Source organism: Camelina sativa, chromosome 7 (genome assembly GCF_030686135.1).
Source record: "Camelina sativa cultivar CO46 ecotype springtype chromosome 7, ASM3068613v1".
Classification (NCBI taxonomy): Eukaryota; Viridiplantae; Streptophyta; class Magnoliopsida; order Brassicales; family Brassicaceae; genus Camelina; species Camelina sativa.
In genome coordinates this window covers 23,813,208-23,833,184 of record NC_141886.1, presented here as the reverse complement: position 1 = coordinate 23,833,184, position 19,977 = coordinate 23,813,208, and the positions used below count along the sequence as shown (strand labels likewise).

Sequence of the window (19,977 nt, the reverse complement as noted above, 5' to 3'; positions counted from 1 at the left end):
GCGACGCCAAGTCTGGCCGAGATAAACAAAATACAATGTTAGAGACATGAGCGTCAATATATTTAACCAAGACGAGTATGTGTTGAGCTTGCTCAGCCTCTCGCTCAGCTTCTCCAGTTTCCGCCTTAGCTCCTGCTTATTACTCGTCCTCTCTCCTCCTCTCCCTTCCTCTTTTTCCCGCTTCATCCGGTCAAACATTGCCTATCCACAACAATACATATAAATCAACATTATACCAAAATGTTGCCTCCCCAAAACCGAAGCTAAAACGTAGCTTGACACGAACGGCACCCACACGCAAGTTTCAAACACCGCATATATCGCTGTCCACCCCGCCAGGCTCGCTACTTTTGTCGGACTTAGCGCGCCTGTGAAAGCAAGAGCTAAAACCCTAGAAAAACAGAAAAGAGAGGCTCAAAAGGATAACTTCATTCTTATCTTCCTTATTACATCATATTGTCTATAAATAGCAAAAGCTATTGATTACAATGATATTGTCTGATTTCTGACAAGTATCGTCACCTGCATAAGATGGGAGATCCAAGAACGACGAATCTATTCTTCACTTGGAGCTTAGTATGAGCTGTATTCCGAGGTTTGACTATACAGAGCGATGCATGGTGTAAATTTTGAGCGTTACCGTTAGAGACTGAAGAAGCTTTGGTGTTTGAAACCGCAATAGGCTTTTTTTGATTGATAAGGTCTACTTTGCTTCCTTGATTTCCTGCTAGACCAAGTTTAGTGGGTTTTGGAGGGATGTGCTGTACAGACACGATCCCCTGACCCGAAATCACTCAACGCATTCTTAACTCTCTGTCACCTTTTCAATAGTTTTATGAGACACACTCTCTTTAACATCACTATGCCGCATTGTGGAAAGTGATGAAGTAAACAAATTACATAATTATTGTTACTTTCACATCACTTAATGAGTCTTCCTTATTGTTACTTTTTATTCTTTTTCGGTATACAACTATATACATATGTGGCTCCGAAGGTCTTTTTATAAAATAATAATTCTGTTTTAATTAAGAGAATAAATTAAAAACTACAATAAATAAATTTAGAAACTACACTTGGTCCACCTGGCGATAGATATATGACCTGGATATGAACCAGAACGTAAGGAACCCAACGGCACTAAGAACCGCAAGTAACCAATAGAAGTAATCGAGATGGGCTCTGTTCAGATTATTGTTGAACCAGCTGTTTCCAGCATCTCCTCCAGTGGCTAAGTCGATCACAGAGATGAGTAAGCTGCTCAATAAGCTTCCAACGCCCAACGCACTTAATTAAAGCGCAAGACCGATGCTTCTCAGCTCAGTGGGGACTTGGCTGTAGAAGAACTCTTGCATTCCCACTAAAGTGTGTACGTCGGCCAATCCCAGCAACAGATACTGAGGGATTAACCACCAAATCGACATTGGAACAGTAGCTTGAGGTTGGTCTATAAGCCCGTGTTCTTTAGCAGTCTCGAGCCGCTTTGACTCGACCAGAGCTGCAATAACCATAGTGAGAGCTGACAGTACCATTCCAACTCCAATTCTTCTGAGCATTGTAAGACCACAAGGGTCTTTAGTTATCGACCTGGCGATTGGGACCAAAACACGGTCGTAGATGGGGACAAAGAGGACAATTGATATGCCAATAAGAACTTGAAGAGAAGCAGGTGGGATCTTCACACCTGGAAAAATTGTTCTTTCCATTGTGACACCTTGCTTTGTGAAGAAAGTCATGTACTGCGCATAGGGTGTGGCGTAAGCCAGAGTTGTAAGCCATACTGGAATAAGCCTTATAAGTGCTGTGGCGTCTTCAACATCTCTAGACTTGCATGCGCTTTCTTCATCATTGGGAACAAGCAATGCTTTGTTGAGAAGCCTGTCACAAGATAATGGATTATAAGCTCATAATCATTACAAACAAGGCTTTCTTACCATAGCCTAACGTATATATTGAAACATACGTCAGCTTCTTTGGAGAATCTTGAGATGGATTTGCCTCCAGCTCAACTCTGCACAATTCCGAAGAACTAAATCTTTGGTTCTTGAAAGCTACAAAGAAGACTCTAGCTATCCGTGTAAAAGGGTTGGTTTCGTCCTCTCCATGTCTTTTTTTACTGTACCTATAACATCTTCTCCCTAACACGAAAAGAACAAGAGAGATCACCATGAACACACACGGGATACCAAACCCAAATGCCCAGCTGAACTCTTCCTGGATGTACACAACCACAAGAATCGCTAGGCAGATTCCTGCAGACATACTAAGGTACCACCAGTTAAAGAAGGAGCTTCTGTCAGATTTCTCTTGAGAGTCTTTCTAATCAAATTGGTCAGCACCAAAAGCCTGAACACAAGGCTTGTGTCCACTTTGTCCAATAGCCACCAAATACAGAGAGAAGAAGAAGAACGCATTGAGTAAAGATGAAGGTGAAGAAGATGTCACTTCAGTAGTGTTGGGAATCATAAACGCAGATAAAGTCAGAAATGCCAGTCCCTGACACCAAATTCAAACTCTTTCTCAGTCAAAAGCGTCGGCGACGAAAGCTCCAAGAAGAGGAAGAAGAGTAGCGATTCCAGACCAAGCGTTGACATTAGCGGCGGCCACCGCGGTGGATTGACCAAGTGGCCCGATCAAATAGCTTATTAGGTTTGATGCGATTCCATAATAAGCAAACCTCTCCGCCACTTCCACACCTACAATTCAATAGTATAAATTTCAGAACTAGTGTTTGTAAACAGAGAGAGAAGCAGCTCCCAATCTCATCCGGCTTACCAATGATGAACCAGGCGGCTCTCCATCTACCGGTGTTAGATTTTCTGGCGGCGAGTCCACGGTGGTCAACGGCGTCGGTGACGTATTCTTCTTCTTTGAGAAGAGAAGTTTCTCCACAAGGCGTCATTATCTTTTCTGTCTCCAACGAAAGCGACAAGGAACTAGATTCTCGTTTGAGATGTTTAACCTTTAAAGTGGGTGGGTGGGCATTCGGATATCCATTTGGGTTTCAGGTCGAGTAATTTGGGTTTAAAAAAATAAAATCCATTAGAATATTTTTAGATTTCGAATCGTATTAGGGTAAACATCCATCAAGTATGGATAGTTTCAGGTTATATCCAAAACTTTAAAATATATTTCGAGTTAGGATTGAATTTGATACTTTTTAATCCAAATAATAATAAAAAAAGTCAATTCAATTTTTTTTTTCTGCAAATCAAACTTTCTTTAAATTCAAACAAGCGTAATTACAAAGACTTATACAGAATTACTGTAACACATTTATTACATACGCGAATGTATGCATCATACACTAAGAAAAATACAGCAGAAGGAAGATTAACGATGCTTTCCGAAGAGTAGCCTTACTCGCTAACCTTTCATAAAAACAGTTATTGTCCAACTTCATATTTGATTTTTTTTTTGTTATGATTTGCTTGGAGCATCTTGTGGCTGAACTTTCTTTTTGCGAACCATAACTGTAAAGTTAATGTGTTCAAACATAATTCTGGAATATAGACATAATGGTACCAAAGCTTCCATACCAAAGTCTTTTTGAGATATCTCGACTTTGTAATATTCTTCGCAAATAGTTTTTCGTATTCAAAGCTATGTAGACAAACTCATAATCAACATCAGAGTTGATGTAGAGGTTATTCCAGACCCTCATCACCTCTGCGATCTCATCATCGAAGCTCTCCACAAGATGAAGTCTGCTGCTCCACAAAAGATTTTTCATGCTTCAGAGGTTTAAACGAAATGCTCTGCGTGCAGATTTTTCATGCTTCAGAGATTTTTCATGCTTCAGAGGTTTAAACGAAATGCTCTCCGTGCAGATTTTTCATGCTTCAGAGATTTTTCATGTTTCGTTGCAAAAGATTATCCATGAAACCTATTTACAATAATTATTCAATATTTTTTGCGTGTCACTATTTTGATGTATTTTAATTTTAGTGGATTTGTGTGTTTGTGTTAGCTGTACTCTTGGGTTGGTACACGTACATGCAATCAAATTTTTTTTGCAACGAAGCAGATCCTTCGTTCATTACCCTAAAAGAAGAGATGCTAACGGCATCGGTGACATATTCTTCTTTAAGATGACAAGTTTCTCTACAAGTCATCATTTTCTTCTCTGTCTCTTAACGAATGCAATAACGAACGAGATACTACTTTGAAAGCTAAGTTCTCTGTTAATTAATGAATTAGTAACTATTATAGTTGTTGGACTTTCCATGCTCCATTTTTAGTATGATATTGTTTGTTTTGGGTCCAAGTGGCAAAACCCGCACGGATTTCTTAATGGGCTTCTTCTCAAAAAGCATCATACTAATTGGAGTTGGTCTTGGCTTATATATTAAAAACTTATTTTTTAATCTTCAGATGTGGGATATTGTTTGTATCCCAACAAACTTCCCCTTAAACTATGTACCACGATACTTTGGCCTCCCTTCAGCGAAACCCACATACATAGGCTCCGATACCCCTTTATTAATGAAGTATTCTTTAGGCACCCTTAATCATGTCATCTTTTTGAGAGAACCTCCCACACCGAACACAGAGCCCACACCCACACCGAACACAGAGCCCACACCCACTCTTCTAGGTCCACTTTTCGACCTAGGCTTTGATACCAATTGTTGGGCTTTCCAAGCCCAAACCAACTCCCCTATTATTATGATATTGTCCGCTTTGGGCCCAGGTGGCAAAGCAAGCATGAATTTCTTATTGGGCTCCTTCCCAAAAGATCTCATACTAATTGGAGTTGGTCTTGGCTTATATATTAAAAACTTATTTTCTAATCTTCAGATGTGGGACATTGTTTGTATCCCAACAATAGTACTTTCACATGTGAATTTTTAAAGACCTAGTGAGAGCCACGGTATATAAAATGAATTGATATGATAATTGGAGAAAAATAGTAATTGTGTGTAGATGTAACATCCGTGTTCCGGGAAAAGAGTTTAAGATGTGTTGAGTAAACCAAAGGAGTGGATTTTAATTGATTTTTTGTTTAATTAAATTCTAGTTTAATCAAATTAAACCAAAAACCATTAGGGGGAGGTATTGGTTTAGGATTTAGAAAGAATTTTAATAACTTTAAAAGTTAGGTAAAATATGTTGTTATTCAATCAAGACTTTTAAAAACTCTTTAAAAAATTGGTGTTATTGGTTGTGGATTTGTAAAAAGTTATCTAAAATCTTGATAAATCTAGTGTTATTGGATTAAGAGTTTTATAAAGTCATTAAAAGTTTTATGTTATTCAAGTAAAACAAAAGATACTTGGATTGTTAATGAATTCAAATTTTATGTTATTGGTTTAGGATTTTATATCATTTCCTTCATAACAAAAGTCATGAAAACTCTTTCATCAAATAGAAAGATTTTACAAGATTAGAAAAAACAAATCATCAAGATTTTAAAAAACTTCCTAAACAATCTCTTAGAATCCTTCATTTTTAACTTTCAATTTTCTATGATTCTAACAATCAGCAAGAACATAAAGTCATTAAAATTCTTTCTAAATCCTAAACCAATACATCCCCCTTAATCTCCCTCTTAAAGTCACGCCTCCTTTTTTTTTTTTTTTGCTGGTGTCTACATTGTTATCAGATAGAGGGAGGGAAAGTGTGAGAACCCTTGGTTTTTTGGTGTAAAGGAGGAAGAGAAGGGAGATCAAGCTTTTTCCTTAGACCAAAGAGAGAAACAGAACTGTTAGGGTTTGGGAGAAAGAGGATTTGACTGCTCAAATCATTTCGAAAGGTATTGATATTTGGTAGGGTTATATCTTAGAGATTTTCATACATTCTCATTTTTAAATAAGTGAATTTTCGTTAATATTTTAGGAGATATCGGCATTTTCGTGGGGCATTTCTTCTCAGTTGCGGATTGAGACCAGCGGGTGTTTCGGGATCGATTGCAGTTTCATCTGAGATCCGGTAGTGCTGAAATTTTGTGGGAAGCTTCTGGACGTATAGACCTTGCTTTTCACTGGAAGGATTGGAAAGTTAATGGTTCGTGTTGATTTCGTGGTTTCACTTGTGAGGTTGTTCTTTTCTGATTTTTTTGGCAGTTTGTTTTCAATGTTTGTTTGTTATTGTGATTGGTTGTAGGAGCGAGTTTGGTTGTTCTTGGATATTGGAGAGCTTCTCTTTTGGTTGTAGTTATTTTTGTGATTCACTTGTTAAAGTGAGTGCGTGACCATGAGCTTATCTAAGCGATTGGGTTGCATAACTTGTTTTGCGTGATGATGTGTAGGTGTGGTGAAAGTGTTATTGGTTGTTCTGTTTAATGGTTAGTTTGTTATATTTTATTTTTAGTTGTACTCTTGATTTTCTTGTGTGTATTGCTCGTAGATGGGAGGATCGCCTCACTGGGTATTTCTGGTAATACTCATGCATCTCATTGTGTTTGTGGTGCAGGTAGAGACAAAGTGTGAGAGTGAGATCATGACTATGAAGAGGAGGATGTTCTAAGGAATTAGTTGTTATGCTTTGGTTTCTGCTAGGTTGCTATAATTGGAATGTTGGTGTTAGAACTATGGTATAAGTTGCTAGTTTTTGGTCTATGTTTCTCGTTAATTATTGGTTTATTATTATTAGTATTTTCCGCTGCTTATTTGGTGATATGAGTTTCTGCATATTTAAATAAATATTTTTGGGTTATTTATTTATTATATTATTATTATCATTATTATTTTTTATTATTTATTTTTAAAAAACAGGTCAGTCGTTTCAGAAGATGACTAAAGAGGGATTCACAATTTTGAAGTTGAAAACATCTAGGATTTTTTATGAGAGGATGACACAAAGTTTGGAGGCCAGATGATAAGGGGGTGGGGGGGTGGGGGGGTGGGGGAAGCTGGACAAAAACCGATGCTCTGTCTTGGTGGTAGTAAAACAAAGCAAGGAGAGAATAGAGGCGATGAGAGAGGATGAGGTGCAAATGAAAAAGATAGAGCCGAGTTGCTAGATCGAAGTTAACGAAGTTTTGAAAGTCCTCTTTGCAGGGTTTTGAGAAAACAAAACTCTTTTTGGTAGTTAAGACTACCTCTTTTTTGGTCTTTTATTGATGCAATATGTGATGATTTACAATGCTGCTACGCTTTCATTTATAGAGGCGTAGGAAGAAAAATAAAACCCTAAACGTAACCCTAAAATTAATGAGAAAACCCGACTAAACAAAAGCTACCAAAACCATCTAAAGTTGTAACTTAATGGGCAAGTAACACCCATGCCAAGCCCATTAAAGATCGATGCTACGCTGCATCAAGTCTCCCCGGGTGGGGAAGGATTCGTCCCAGAATCCAGGCCGTCGTTATCACCATGAAATGGATACAAGTACTTGACATTAAAAACATTGGAAGTGCGAAAGTTGGGAGGAAGACAAACTCTGTATGCATTGTCGTTAATAAGTTCAATGTTTTCCTCTGGACCAATTTCCCGGGACTTGAGTTTATTGTATTCACGCAAGAGAAGACGCTCCTTAGTCAAGTAGATCCACACCAAATCGCCAGGTTGAAACGCAACGAGTCTCCATTTAGTATCAGCTGCAGTCTTATATTTAAGCGAACTTTCTTCTAAATTAGCTTGAGCTTGACTATGCACCAACTGGAGATCATCAACAAAGTCGAGGGCCTGTCCATGAAGACGAGTCTGGTCAGGCAACGTCGTGAGATCAAGAGGACATCATGGAACCAACCCATATACTACATGAAACGGACTAAAACTGAGACTATGATTAAACGCATGATTATGTGCGAACTCAGCTTGGCATAACTTGGAATCCCAACTCTTATTATTGTCGCCCACCAAACAACGCAAAAGATTGCCAAGAGCTCGATTAGTAACTTCCGTTTGACCGTTCGTTTGAGGATGATAGGCCGAGCTCATATCCAAACTAGTACGAAGAAGCTTCCACAAAGACCACCAAAAATGACTCAAGAAACGAGTGTCACGATCAGACACAATGGCCGATATATCTCACAGAAAAAAAAAGTGTGGCGACCGCTATAGCATCTGTTGTCTTCTTACAAAGAACAAAATGAGCCATTTTGGAAAAACGATCCACCACCACAAAAATTGAGTCATGACCGCATTGAGTACGAGGAAGCCCCAAAACAAAGTCCATACTAATGTCCGTCCATGGCTGCTTCGAAATTGGTAGAGGAAGATACAAACCCGCATTTGAAGCTTTGCCTTTGGCTTGGTGACAAATACGACAACGCTCGATAAAACGAGTGACATCACGACGCAATGTTGGCCAAAAGTATGAGGTGGTCACCAACTGAAGTGTACGATCTCGACCCACATGACCTTCGTTGTGGAGTTCTTGTATAATATTGAGGCGCAAGCTACAATCTGGCACACAAAGATGAAGATCTTTAAACAAAAACCCATCTGTAAGCGTGTAGTCATCGGTAAGACCCTATTCCGCCTCCAAGAAGATAGAAGGAAAGAATGGATCGGTTTTGTAGAGCTTAAAAAAGGTTGAGAAACCCGGAACCGACCCCTAGAAAGTAGACAACAACGAGTGGCGCCGGCTGAGAGCATCAGCAACTCGATTGGTCTTACCCAACGTATGGCGAATAAAGAATGTAAACTGTTGGAGATATGCGATCCAAGAGGCATGTCGAGACGATACTTTGGCTTGACTGTCAAGATGGCGGAGTGCGTCATGATCAGTATACAATACATAATCTTTGTGAACCAAGTAATGACGCCAATGCTTGATAGCTTGAACTATTGCGTAGAATAGCTTCTCATTGCAAAAAGCAACAGGACGACCTTGCTGACTAAGAACAGCACTGATCCCCAACTTAGATGCATCACAATGAAACTCAAACGTGATGGCAAAATCAGGGAGAAGCAATATTGGAGTGGTCATAAGCTTGCGTTTGATGAGATCAAATGACTCCGAGGCTGCAGGCGTCCACAAAAAAGCGACCTTCCTTCATGCACTCCGTGATAGGAGCTAGAATAGAGCTAAAATATAGTACAAACCGACGATAAAAAGAAGCTAAACCATGAAAGCTACGAACCTCCGCGACCGTTGTCGGAACCGGCCAAGACTGAATGGCTTCAACCTTCTTTACATCCACAGATAAACCTTTGTCGGAAACCACATATCCCAAGAATTGCACCTCGCGAGTGCCAAACTCACATTTATGCTATGCAGCGTAAATTGTTCACGACGTAAAACAAGAAGGTCCTTGCGAAGATGATCAACATGCTCATGCAACGACGAACTAAATATAAGAATGTCATCAAAATACACCACCGCAAATTTACCAATGAACAGACGCAATGCCTGGTTCATAACTCGCATACACATCCTCGGTGCATTAGATAAGCCAAAAGGCATAACAAGCCATTTGAATAAGCCTTCCCGTGTTTTAAACGCTGTCTTCCATTCATCACCCGGGCAAATACGAATTTGGTGATAACCACCCTTCAAATCAATTTTGGAAAAAATTGTGGCTGTACCAATCTGATCAAGGAGGTCATCTGAACGAGGAATAGGAAAACGATAACGCACCGTGATTTTATTAATAGCACGGCTGTCAACGCACATACGCCAAGTACCATCCTTTTTTGGAATCAAAAGAGCTGGTACAACACACGGACTAAGGCTTTCTCGGATATGACCTTTCCGCAGTAAGTCCTCCACTTGACGACGATGCTCCTCATGTTCTTGTGGACTCATCCGATAGTGCGGTCGATTAGGCAGCGTGGCACCAGGAACTAAATCAATGTGGTGTTGAATGTCACGTAAAGGTGGTAACGCCAATGGCAAGTCCGCCCGAAACACATCTTGGAAGTCGCTCAAAAGAGAATCAAACGAAGTAGAGTGCATAGGCGGAGGAGTAGAGTCTAATTGCCCCACCGGAAGGAGGGCTAAAGCAAAGCCTTCCACACGTAACTCTTGTTCGAAAGTTGCTTGTGAGCACAACACTGAACTCGATTTGCCATGATTGGTGGTACTCGAACGTGTCTGTTTAGCGTGAAATGCATAGGGAGAGGAGGTTGTTTGACGCAAGCTGGAGTCCACTCTCGCCGGATTGGGTGCCAACGATGGTTCCCGTGAAGGTAAGAGGACAATGTTGTGGGTCTCCCAAATAAATTGGTACGTGTTTTTCACACCATCATGTATGATTTTACGATCATACTCCCACGGTCTTTCCAACACTAAATGGCTAATATCCATTGGAGCCACATCGAAATAACAACGGTCCTTATAAAAAGGGCCGATGGAGAATGCCACTAAAGCACGTTGTGAAACACGGACAGCAACTCCGTCTTGAAACCAAGTGAGTGAATAAGGCGACGGATGAGCCTCAAAAGGAATACCAAGTTTGATACCCGTTGACTCCGCAATAATATTTTGACAACTACCAGAAACAAAAATTAATTTGCACATGCGACCTTTGATGGTACAAGTAGACCGAAAAATATTGGTGCGTAACCAGTCATTCTCCCGTTGCTCCGGTGTTAAACACATAAGAGCAATCCCAATATCACCATCTTCGTCGTGATGACCAGTTTCATCACTGTTGGGAGTCATGACTTGGGTGCTCATGATCATTAAAATCCTCACCCGTGAGTACCGCGACGTGTTTGATGGGGGCAAGCTGTCTGACGGTGACCGTTTTCACCACATGAAAAGCAACGTAGGGCGTTACCAGATGACCATCGTAACCCTTGTCCGTCATCACGCTGAAGTGATCGTGTATCAGACTTTTCTTGGTCAGGGCTGTCACGAGGTGTGGGTTGGACGGACGTGGTGTGTTGGTCTAGCACACGACCCCGAGAAGACGACGCACTCAAGTTGGACGAACGCAGCTGTTGTTCGAATGATGCCGCGCGTCGATGAGCTTCAGACACTGTAGTGGGGTCGAATTGTTGCATTGAATTCTGAATATGAGCACGTAATCCACCTACAAAACGAGAGACAAGCTGAATCAGACTATCATATATCTATGTCTGTGTGAGTAAGAGATAGAATTTCTCTGCATATTCATCGACAGAACGCGGGACTTGTTTTAAATTTTGCAATTTGTTGTACATTGTCCTGTCATAGTTATGAGGCAGGAAGGTCTCACCTAGCTTCTTTTTAAGCTTCTCCCAAGAGGTAATTGCAGCTTTCCCCGACCGTGAACGTGTAACTTTTGTTTGTTGCCACCATGAAGCCGCATGACCACGAAAACGAGTAGCAACTAAGCCAACTATAGGGTCTTCAGGAACACCTTTAAAGTCCAAAATCTCATCCACTGCCACCAACCAATCGAGGAGGGAGTCACCGCGGATACCACCATGAAACTCCGGAATGTCGACGCGAAAGCTTTGTTCCCATCGTGTGTCTTGGAAGCGTTGCTCTTGTGGTCTAAAATTAACCATACCTCGCTGATTGTTATGGTCTTGTTGCACATGAACACCAGCTTGATCACCGACAACAACGTTATCAACTCCATGAATTGGGTTAGCGTGGACATCATCAACACGTGGATGTTGATCCCCGACAAGGCGAAGCAATGTTTGATTCAATTCCTGAAGAGAAGTTTGGATCGCCGTTTGAACACTTGTTTGGATTGACGTTGTGAGATTTTCATTGGATGTTGTCAACAGGTCACGTAGATCATTCAAGTTGAAGGTTGGTGGATCAGCACGAACATCAGCGTCTTTAAGTTGTTTAGTGGGTGCCATGGTAGACACGAACCGACCAGGAACGAAGAGATTCTGATACCAACTGATAAGGGGGGGGGGGGGGGGGGCGGAAGCTGGACAAAAACCGATGCTCTGTTTTGGTGGTAGTAAAACAGAGCAAGGAGAGAACAGAGGCGATGAGAGAGGATGGGGTGCAAACGAAGGAGATAGAGCCGAGATCGAGTTGCGAGATCAAAGTGAAGTTTTGCAAGTCCTCCTTACAGGGCTTCCAGAAAACAAAGCTCTTTTGGGTAGTTAAGACTATCTCTTTTTTGGTCTTTTATTGATGCAATATGTGATGATTTACAATGCTGCTACGTTCTCTATTTATAGAGACGTAGGAAGAAAATAAAACCCTAAATGTAACCCTAACAATGATGAGAAAAACCGACTAAACGAAAGCTAACAAAACCAACTAAAGCTGTAACTTAATGGGCAAGTAACACCCATGCCAGATCCATTAAGGATCGATGCTACGCTGCATCAGTTTGGAGGCCATATGATCTGAGCCGGAGAACCAAAGTTGCATCATCATCTCCGAGACAAATGATTTCCTATGCTCGAGACTCTTTTTATGATCAATCACCTTACGGAGAGATTCTGCATGCTTCCATGGAGTCTCGTTAAATTAATATGGATTAAGATAGTATTGGATCTGTGATATATGGACGAGCTTAACTATATAGGTTAGCACTGTGTGAATATGAAAAGCCTTGGCATCACACAAAATTATCAGTCAAAATGTATACCAATCTTTGGTAGACTAAAGTCAATAGCTTTGTATTTCTCCAAAACCTTTCTCCAATACCAATCTTTCGTAGACTAAAGTCAATAGCGTTGTATTTCTCCAAAGTACTTAATCTTTCTACAGTATTATTCACATGACGAAAACAAAACAAAAAATGATTGCTAGCTACATCGCTAATACATGATCACACGTATAAATAATATAAATATTTTGTTAACTGTATGAACTATTATCATCACATAAGAACATGCATAAACAAATATATGTTATGTGTATAATACCATAAACATTCAACTCTGGTGCTTTGTTGACCGAAATTCAGCGTTGACTAGTGTTGACAAACGTTAACTAGAAAAATATTTAAATTTTCTTTTTCTTTTTCCTAAAAATAAGATATTTTTTATATTTCTGATAAATAAATGAAAATGATAAATGATTTGTATAATTTTACAAAAAATATAACTATACCACCAAATTTTATGTATAGTGCATTTTGTTATAAAACTATAACAAAATATACCTTTGTCCATTGAAAATCATTTTTTCTTTTTGTATTTACAAATAGTGGTTTTAAATATTTTTATTTTAAATTTTTACTTATTTATAAGATTATGTTATTTGAAATATATTCAAGAGATTGCAAACTATTTATTTGTTTTTAATAAGAAACAGAAATGAAGAAAATAATGAAAATTCTATTTATTTACATGAAAGGCATATATCTAGAAAATAATTAAAAACCAAAAGTTGGTTTTGTAAAATCAAAGGTTGGTTTTGTATAATCAAAGAAATAGTTGGCAATGCTATGGATATATTTCAAATGACATAATCTTATAAATAAGTAAAAAAAAAATATATATATTTAAAACCCCACCTTTGAAAATATTAAATAAAAATGATTTTTAAAAGGAAAAGGTATTTTGTTATAGTTTTATAACAAAATCTACTACACATAAATTTGGTGGTATAGTTTTATTATATTATTTTTAGTATATTTTATGTACTAACAAAATTATTAAATTAAAAATACCACAAATTTTGTTTTTTATGTAATTCTCCATTTTTTGTTTGGTATATAATTTTCTAGTATTTTTTGTCGTATAACTTTTTGTTGTTATATTTGTTTTTCAAAAATTATATAAATCATTGATCATTTTTATTTATTGATCAGAAATACATAAAAAAAATTATTATTTTTAGGAAAAAGTTTAATATTTTTTAGGTCAACGCTTGATTTCAGCTAACAAAATATCAAAGTTGAATGTTTATAGTATTATATATATAACTTATATTTGTTTATACATGTTCTTTATGTAATGATAATAATTTATATAATTGACAAAATATTTTATATTGTTTATATATATGGTAATATGTGGGCGTATACTAGCTTGCAATCGGTTTTCTAAAACAAAAACAAAAAATCAGTACCCTTCGTCGACCAACTATTAAAAATTGACGTATAGGCCCATTACTTTCTCCTGCCACATAAAATAGAAATGCATGTTATTCACGTTTCGAAATCTGTGGATACTTTCTCGACACACACTACACCTTTAAGGCTTTAAAGAATTAATTCAATATTATTCTCGACAATTGTGAATATCACCATCTGTTGAACCCGTCTCATACGTATATACTATACTGCTATATTGAGGTAAAAAGTATCATATTTATAATAAAATAGAAGTACACAACATTATTTTGTAGACTATATAATTTAAATAAATTGATTACATATAAATTATATATTAATTGATAGATTAATTGGTTACAAATAGGTAATACCAAAAATCTTAAAAGGAATATTCTAAAGAATCATATCATCTAACTTACCATATTAATTTTTTTTACTAAATTATTCATCAAATAAAATATTTTGATATCTAAATTAACATATTAATTTGTTAATTATCGTTATACTTCACCTCTCATTTTTATATATGAATCTATTTTATGAAACAAATAAATTATAATATTATTTATTAAATTAAAAAAATAGTTTTATTTCCAGATATACCATCAGTTGAATTTCTAAAAACAAATATAAATTTTTCAATCTATAAAATATTCAACCTTTAGTAATATTATTCTTTAAAAATATGATATACTGAATTAAAAAATTTTACTGAGTAACGGGTCAAAATTTGAATATTTAAATTCAGTTTAATATTTTTTTGTTGAATTTCATAATTTCATATAATATAATAAACTTTAATAATTTATTTTGAAATATTTTTAATATATTGAAACTTGATATTGATTTGTTATAGCAATGTCAATAATATTTTGTTATAGCAATGTCAATAATATAGCACTCTAAATTGGTTTGTTATAGCAATGTCAATAATATTTTGAAAGAATTGTCAGTATATTAAAACAATAAGTATAACAATATATTAAATTACTCATAATATAATAACTCACTTTTTAAAAACCAAATTTACAAAATTATGTCTTACCAAATTTACAAGTCATGTAGAATATACATTGTTGAAATAACTTCACATATATAACCTAATACAACATATTAAATTTTTATTTTAAAATATAAAATATACAAAATTTTGTATAAAAAAAAAATTTAACCAGTGTTATAGCACATGCACTTATCTAGAATCATTAACAATATAGAACTTACAAAATAGGTGTCTTTTTCAAGCTATTATATTTAGCATATGATTTTATTGCATAATGTTTTATCCAAAAAAACTTTTAAAAACAATCACATAAATTATATTTTATATAAAAATTACAATAAAAATAAAATGAATTTCAACCTGTGCTCTAGCACGAGTCTTAATCTAGTTTAGACTATATAATGGAGGTGTTGAATTCATAATTCAACTGTTATTCATACAACAAGGGTGTTAAAAATGAAAAAAAATCTATATAGATTAAATCATATTGAATTCTTTCAATATGTTGAATAAACAAAAATGGGACCACTATAACACATGATGCATTATTATTGATTGTTAAAGTTCTTTATACTTTTAATTTCATCATAACTATTTGACATCATTTATTTTATAGTAATCAAATTTTTAGTTTGTTTTGCTTTACATCAAAATTTATTATTTCTCATACTCTATAAATAGAGACTTTTTTATTTTATTTGAACATATAAAAATAAACAATAAAATAAATAAAAATAAAGTGTTAAATTTTATTAAATAAAACCATTGTAGATGACAAAAAATAAATAGATGTTGAATTATTAGACGAAAGAAATAGATGATGATGTGGAGTGTTAAAAAGTAAAAAGAAGGTGTTGAAATAAATTTGCTCTAAGATTATGTACATTGATTTTTTTTACCCTCTTTTTTTCTTTTTAACACTCCACACTTCACTGGAGTATATATTTTTTTAATAACTGTACTATTAGGTTAGAATTTTCTCACCTATTTCATTGGGAATTTAATGTAAAGTTCCCTCAACAAATATATTTTAATCTTCAATTATTTTTTAATAAATAAAACTCTGACCTAAAAACCGCTAAATAAATTTAACCTTTTATATATAAACGTTTATAGTCTTAATGATTGTGTTTACTCTAGTCGAGAATTAAATCAAAAACGAATAGACATATATTTTTGCGATCGCAACACAATTATTTTGATTCTAGTCATCTTCTATTCCTAAAAGAAAATATGAAATTAACTCATATTTACAACAATGAAACAAAAGAATTCGATTTACCTTAACATCTTACAAAAATTCAAACAAGATAGAGTAGACATCTGCTCTCTCAATCCCTCACTCGATTATGGCGACTCGTTGAGTAAGTGTCATTTGTCTTCGAATATAGTTCCGCCCCTCACCCTCGATTAATCATATCTCTCTCGCCTACCAAACATATTTCAGTTTCTCTTCTAAAATTTATTCAACATCTTGGGATTTCTGAGGTTTTATTGTTTCACGATTTGAGTTTTTTTTTTTCTGTTAAACTTAGCTTGAGTTGTTTTGTGTATAAAAATTAACTATACTAAATAAAAAAGTAGGAGCTATAAATAAAATTAATCTATACTAAATAAAAGTAATCTATACTATAAATTAACTATACTAAATAAAATTAATCTATACTAAATAAAAGTAGGAGCTATAAGCTCCTAAAGCTATCCATCTAGGATTTATAATAACCAATAGAGATTAAAATTAAAAATAACTAAGGGATCAGCCTATAGGATTTAAAATAACTAATCTATACACTGAATAACATTTTTAAAAGTTTTCAGAATTGCCTATATGAAGATTTTTTAAATGACCAATAGGGATCAGCCAACTCAATATTTAACATTTTTGATATTATGTAAAATTTCTATATTATAATACTTATAAATAAGTGTATGTACAACGTCCCACATCGGCTAGAAAATTTTAGACGATGGCTGGAAACCATTATAAATCTATAATATGAAAGTTGGCTAACTCTCTCCCTCAACATGCCACCTCAGCATTTTAGAAAAACCTGGAGCTGACACCTAATTTAAAATAGCTAGCCAATCAAAATATAACAATTAATACAACTCAGATTTTTGAACCAATGTTAATTATTCTCGGTTTCTCTCTATTCGTAAGTCTCTGACACACCGAATCAAAAAAAAAGTAAAAAGTCTCCCTCTTCTTCTTCTTCACACCATAAGCTTTTCTTCCTCAACCCATAGAGAGAGAGAGAGTAGCGGCTGATGTGTTCACGTTGTAACAGATATTTCGTGTATCACCACCAACATATCCTTGATAATTGTCTCAAGCTAGAGCGTAATTGTAATTGATTTGCCACCATTTTCACCCGAAGTAGAAATGTAATACATTTGGAGAATTAGGCTCTCTATCTAATCTCCTCTTTCTCTCTTCTTCGAATATCTCTCTTTGATGTTCCAATTTCAAATCAATTTTCTATCACAAAATCAGAGAAGAATTTTTTGAGACGGAGGTAATTTGAGTAGAAGCAAAACCAAATATGTCTCTTTTCAAGTTAGTTTCCGCGATCAAAGATTTTCACCCAACTCACAAACTTGGCGAAGATGGATTTGGACCCGTCTTCAAGGTACCCTCAATTCTGACATCCCTAATCTTAAAGTTTCATCTTTTAAGTGTATCTTTGACCATTTGTTGTTTGTACGTTTTTTGTTTATGGTCTGTATTGTATTGATTCATTCTCATTCCTACATTTTTTTCTGATATTTTTGTGTAGCAACTCTTAGTACAATAGCTGGATCCAGAATATTGGATATGATGGGATTGGGTTGAAAATTGCTATGGTATGTTACCGTTGAGGTTCTTTAGGGTTTATGATTAGGGTGTATGCAGGTAGCCTTATCACATATTAGAAGCAACCTCACTTTCTCAATCTAAAGTTACATTAATAACATAACACAAAAATCTCACAAATCTTTTCAAAAACTTCTCGATGTTGGCCCGGCTCAAGGGGGTGGCGGGAGGGGCAAAATCCAAGGGTCCACTCCAAAATTCAGAAAAAACTTTTGAACAAAGGGCACAAAAAAAAAACTGTGAAAGAGGTTTAAAAAATTTAATTCACCTAGGGCCTAAAAATATTGAGACGGGATGTTGGTTAGTGAAGTTTGTTTGTTTTTGTGAGGACTCTTGCTTATTATTTTCAAGTGGATTATACATATTTCTTTAGATGATGTAATTTTGTATTTGAGTGTTTTTATTAGTAGTTGTTGTTGTTGCAACTGCTGCATGTGGAACTATTGCGGTTGAAAAAAAGGTGATTGTTGTTCCTGCGGTTGTCGAAAAGAAGGAATTGGTATCCTACTACTCTTCAAACATCTATTACAGAGTATGAAACATCGGTTGAGGCGACTGCTATTAAACACACATAATTTAAAAATCTACACAAAACATCCTATAAATAAACGTCAAAAGACAAAAATACGAAACAAAAAAAAATAAACAGCACAAATGAAAACAACAACCCGCGCGTAGCGCGGGCAACCACCTAGTAAGACTAATATCCTTCCAACTACGAATGAACAGGAAGCTCGATTTATCAGGCGTCCAAATTTAAAAGTTTTATTTGGTTTATTATAACAAATTAAAACTTCTAAAAAGTTTCAAAATATTATAATATTTTAAAAAGTTTAAAGTATTAACAATATTCAAACTTTAGATGTAGTTGAAAAGTTTAAAATATTATAATTATTGAAACTTTTAAAAGATTCAAATATTATAAATATTTAAAATTAATAGAATATTTAAAAATACTATAAATACTTCCATTGAAAGTTTAAAATATTATAAAAAGTTTAAGTATCATTAATATTTAACTCTAAAAAATAAAAATGTTATAAATACTTAAATTACATCTAAAGTTTAAAATATTATAAATATTGAAACTCTATTAAAAATTGAAAAGTTTAAGTATTATTAAATATTATATATTCGTTTTCAAATATCTTGAAAATACCTTATTTATCTCTGTTTGTGCTTTTTATATCTTATGAGCGTTAATACATGTTTTTGTGTATGACTTTATAGATGAGTTGATATTCTTTTAGTATTTCTGGGTCATTTTATTTACTAAAAACATAGTTGAGGGTTTAAAATAGATCCAACAAGGTATAAGGGTTTTTTCTGTTAAATTTCCTATCTCAGTGGAAAAATATATTTTCTCTTTCTTTTATTTTTACTAGGTTGGTACCCGCGCTACGCTGCAGGTTGTTTTTAGATTATTTTTTATTTGTAAATTTTATTTTGTATTTTTTGAAACACTATTTTTTTTTATGTTGCTGGTATCAAAAATCATAATAAATAAAGTTTTTTTGGTAGTGGTCAATGGAAATTTCTTTTGTTTTTCGTATTTTTATAATTTGTTATAGTTTTCAAAGTAAGAAATGAAGAAAAAAAATAAACTTAAACAAATTGTGGTTACTGTAATTTTTGTTACACATTGGTACGTGAGTCCGCATAAATGATTTTCAAAAAAAAAAATACTTAAACATTAAAATTTACTTTAATGATAAATAAATTGGATGATATTGTATATAAATGTGATTTTTTAATTATAATTTGAACTTGCTCATTATATATCACTACCAAGTCTAAATTTTATTGCCAATCAAGCTCAATAATTGAAGCCATCCAATTTAGTTCAATTTCCAATACAACATGATAAACCGGGATAAGATTTACCTTTGTAAAAATTATTTGTGGACGTTGATTAGCTAGCTTGACGACCTTGGAATAAAATGTTTGGTTTAAATCATTGTCTCCTTCTCCACAAGATATCCTTTATAAAGCTTTGATGTCTTAGCCATGCTTAGGAGAACCAACGGCTTGAACCAAACATCTTGAATCACTTTCTGATATGAAGGTGACGATACTGTTTTTAATGGTGTTTTCTATATGGCATGTGACTGTAGTAGGTGAGTGATGAGTATTGCGATGAAGTTAATTGTTTCGTTCTTTTGTTTATTCTCTCTAACTGAATTCAAGAGCAGTCTTATAGTGTGAAGGAAATGAACAAAAAATTAGAGTATTCGTGCTTTTTTATTATGTCGGTAAGGGTT

General features: G+C 35.0%; 1 protein-coding gene and 1 pseudogene across 1 annotated transcript; both read right to left on the bottom strand.

The window, feature by feature from the left end:
* Window positions 1-986: 986 nt before the first annotated feature.
* LOC104701879 (protein NRT1/ PTR FAMILY 5.13-like) lies at window positions 987-2,938 on the bottom strand. The gene is made up of 3 exons (XM_087456848.1): window positions 2,776-2,938; window positions 1,964-2,696; window positions 987-1,878 (listed from the first exon to the last, which is right to left on the bottom strand). Exons 2-3 carry the CDS (start codon window positions 2,260-2,262, stop codon window positions 1,293-1,295), a joined length of 885 nt encoding a protein of 294 aa, XP_087312974.1. The 5' UTR covers window positions 2,263-2,696; window positions 2,776-2,938; the 3' UTR covers window positions 987-1,292.
* Window positions 2,939-7,260: 4,322 nt separating this feature from the next.
* LOC147941616 (uncharacterized) lies at window positions 7,261-11,694 on the bottom strand (annotated as a pseudogene).
* Between the last annotated feature and the right edge of the window lie 8,283 nt (window positions 11,695-19,977).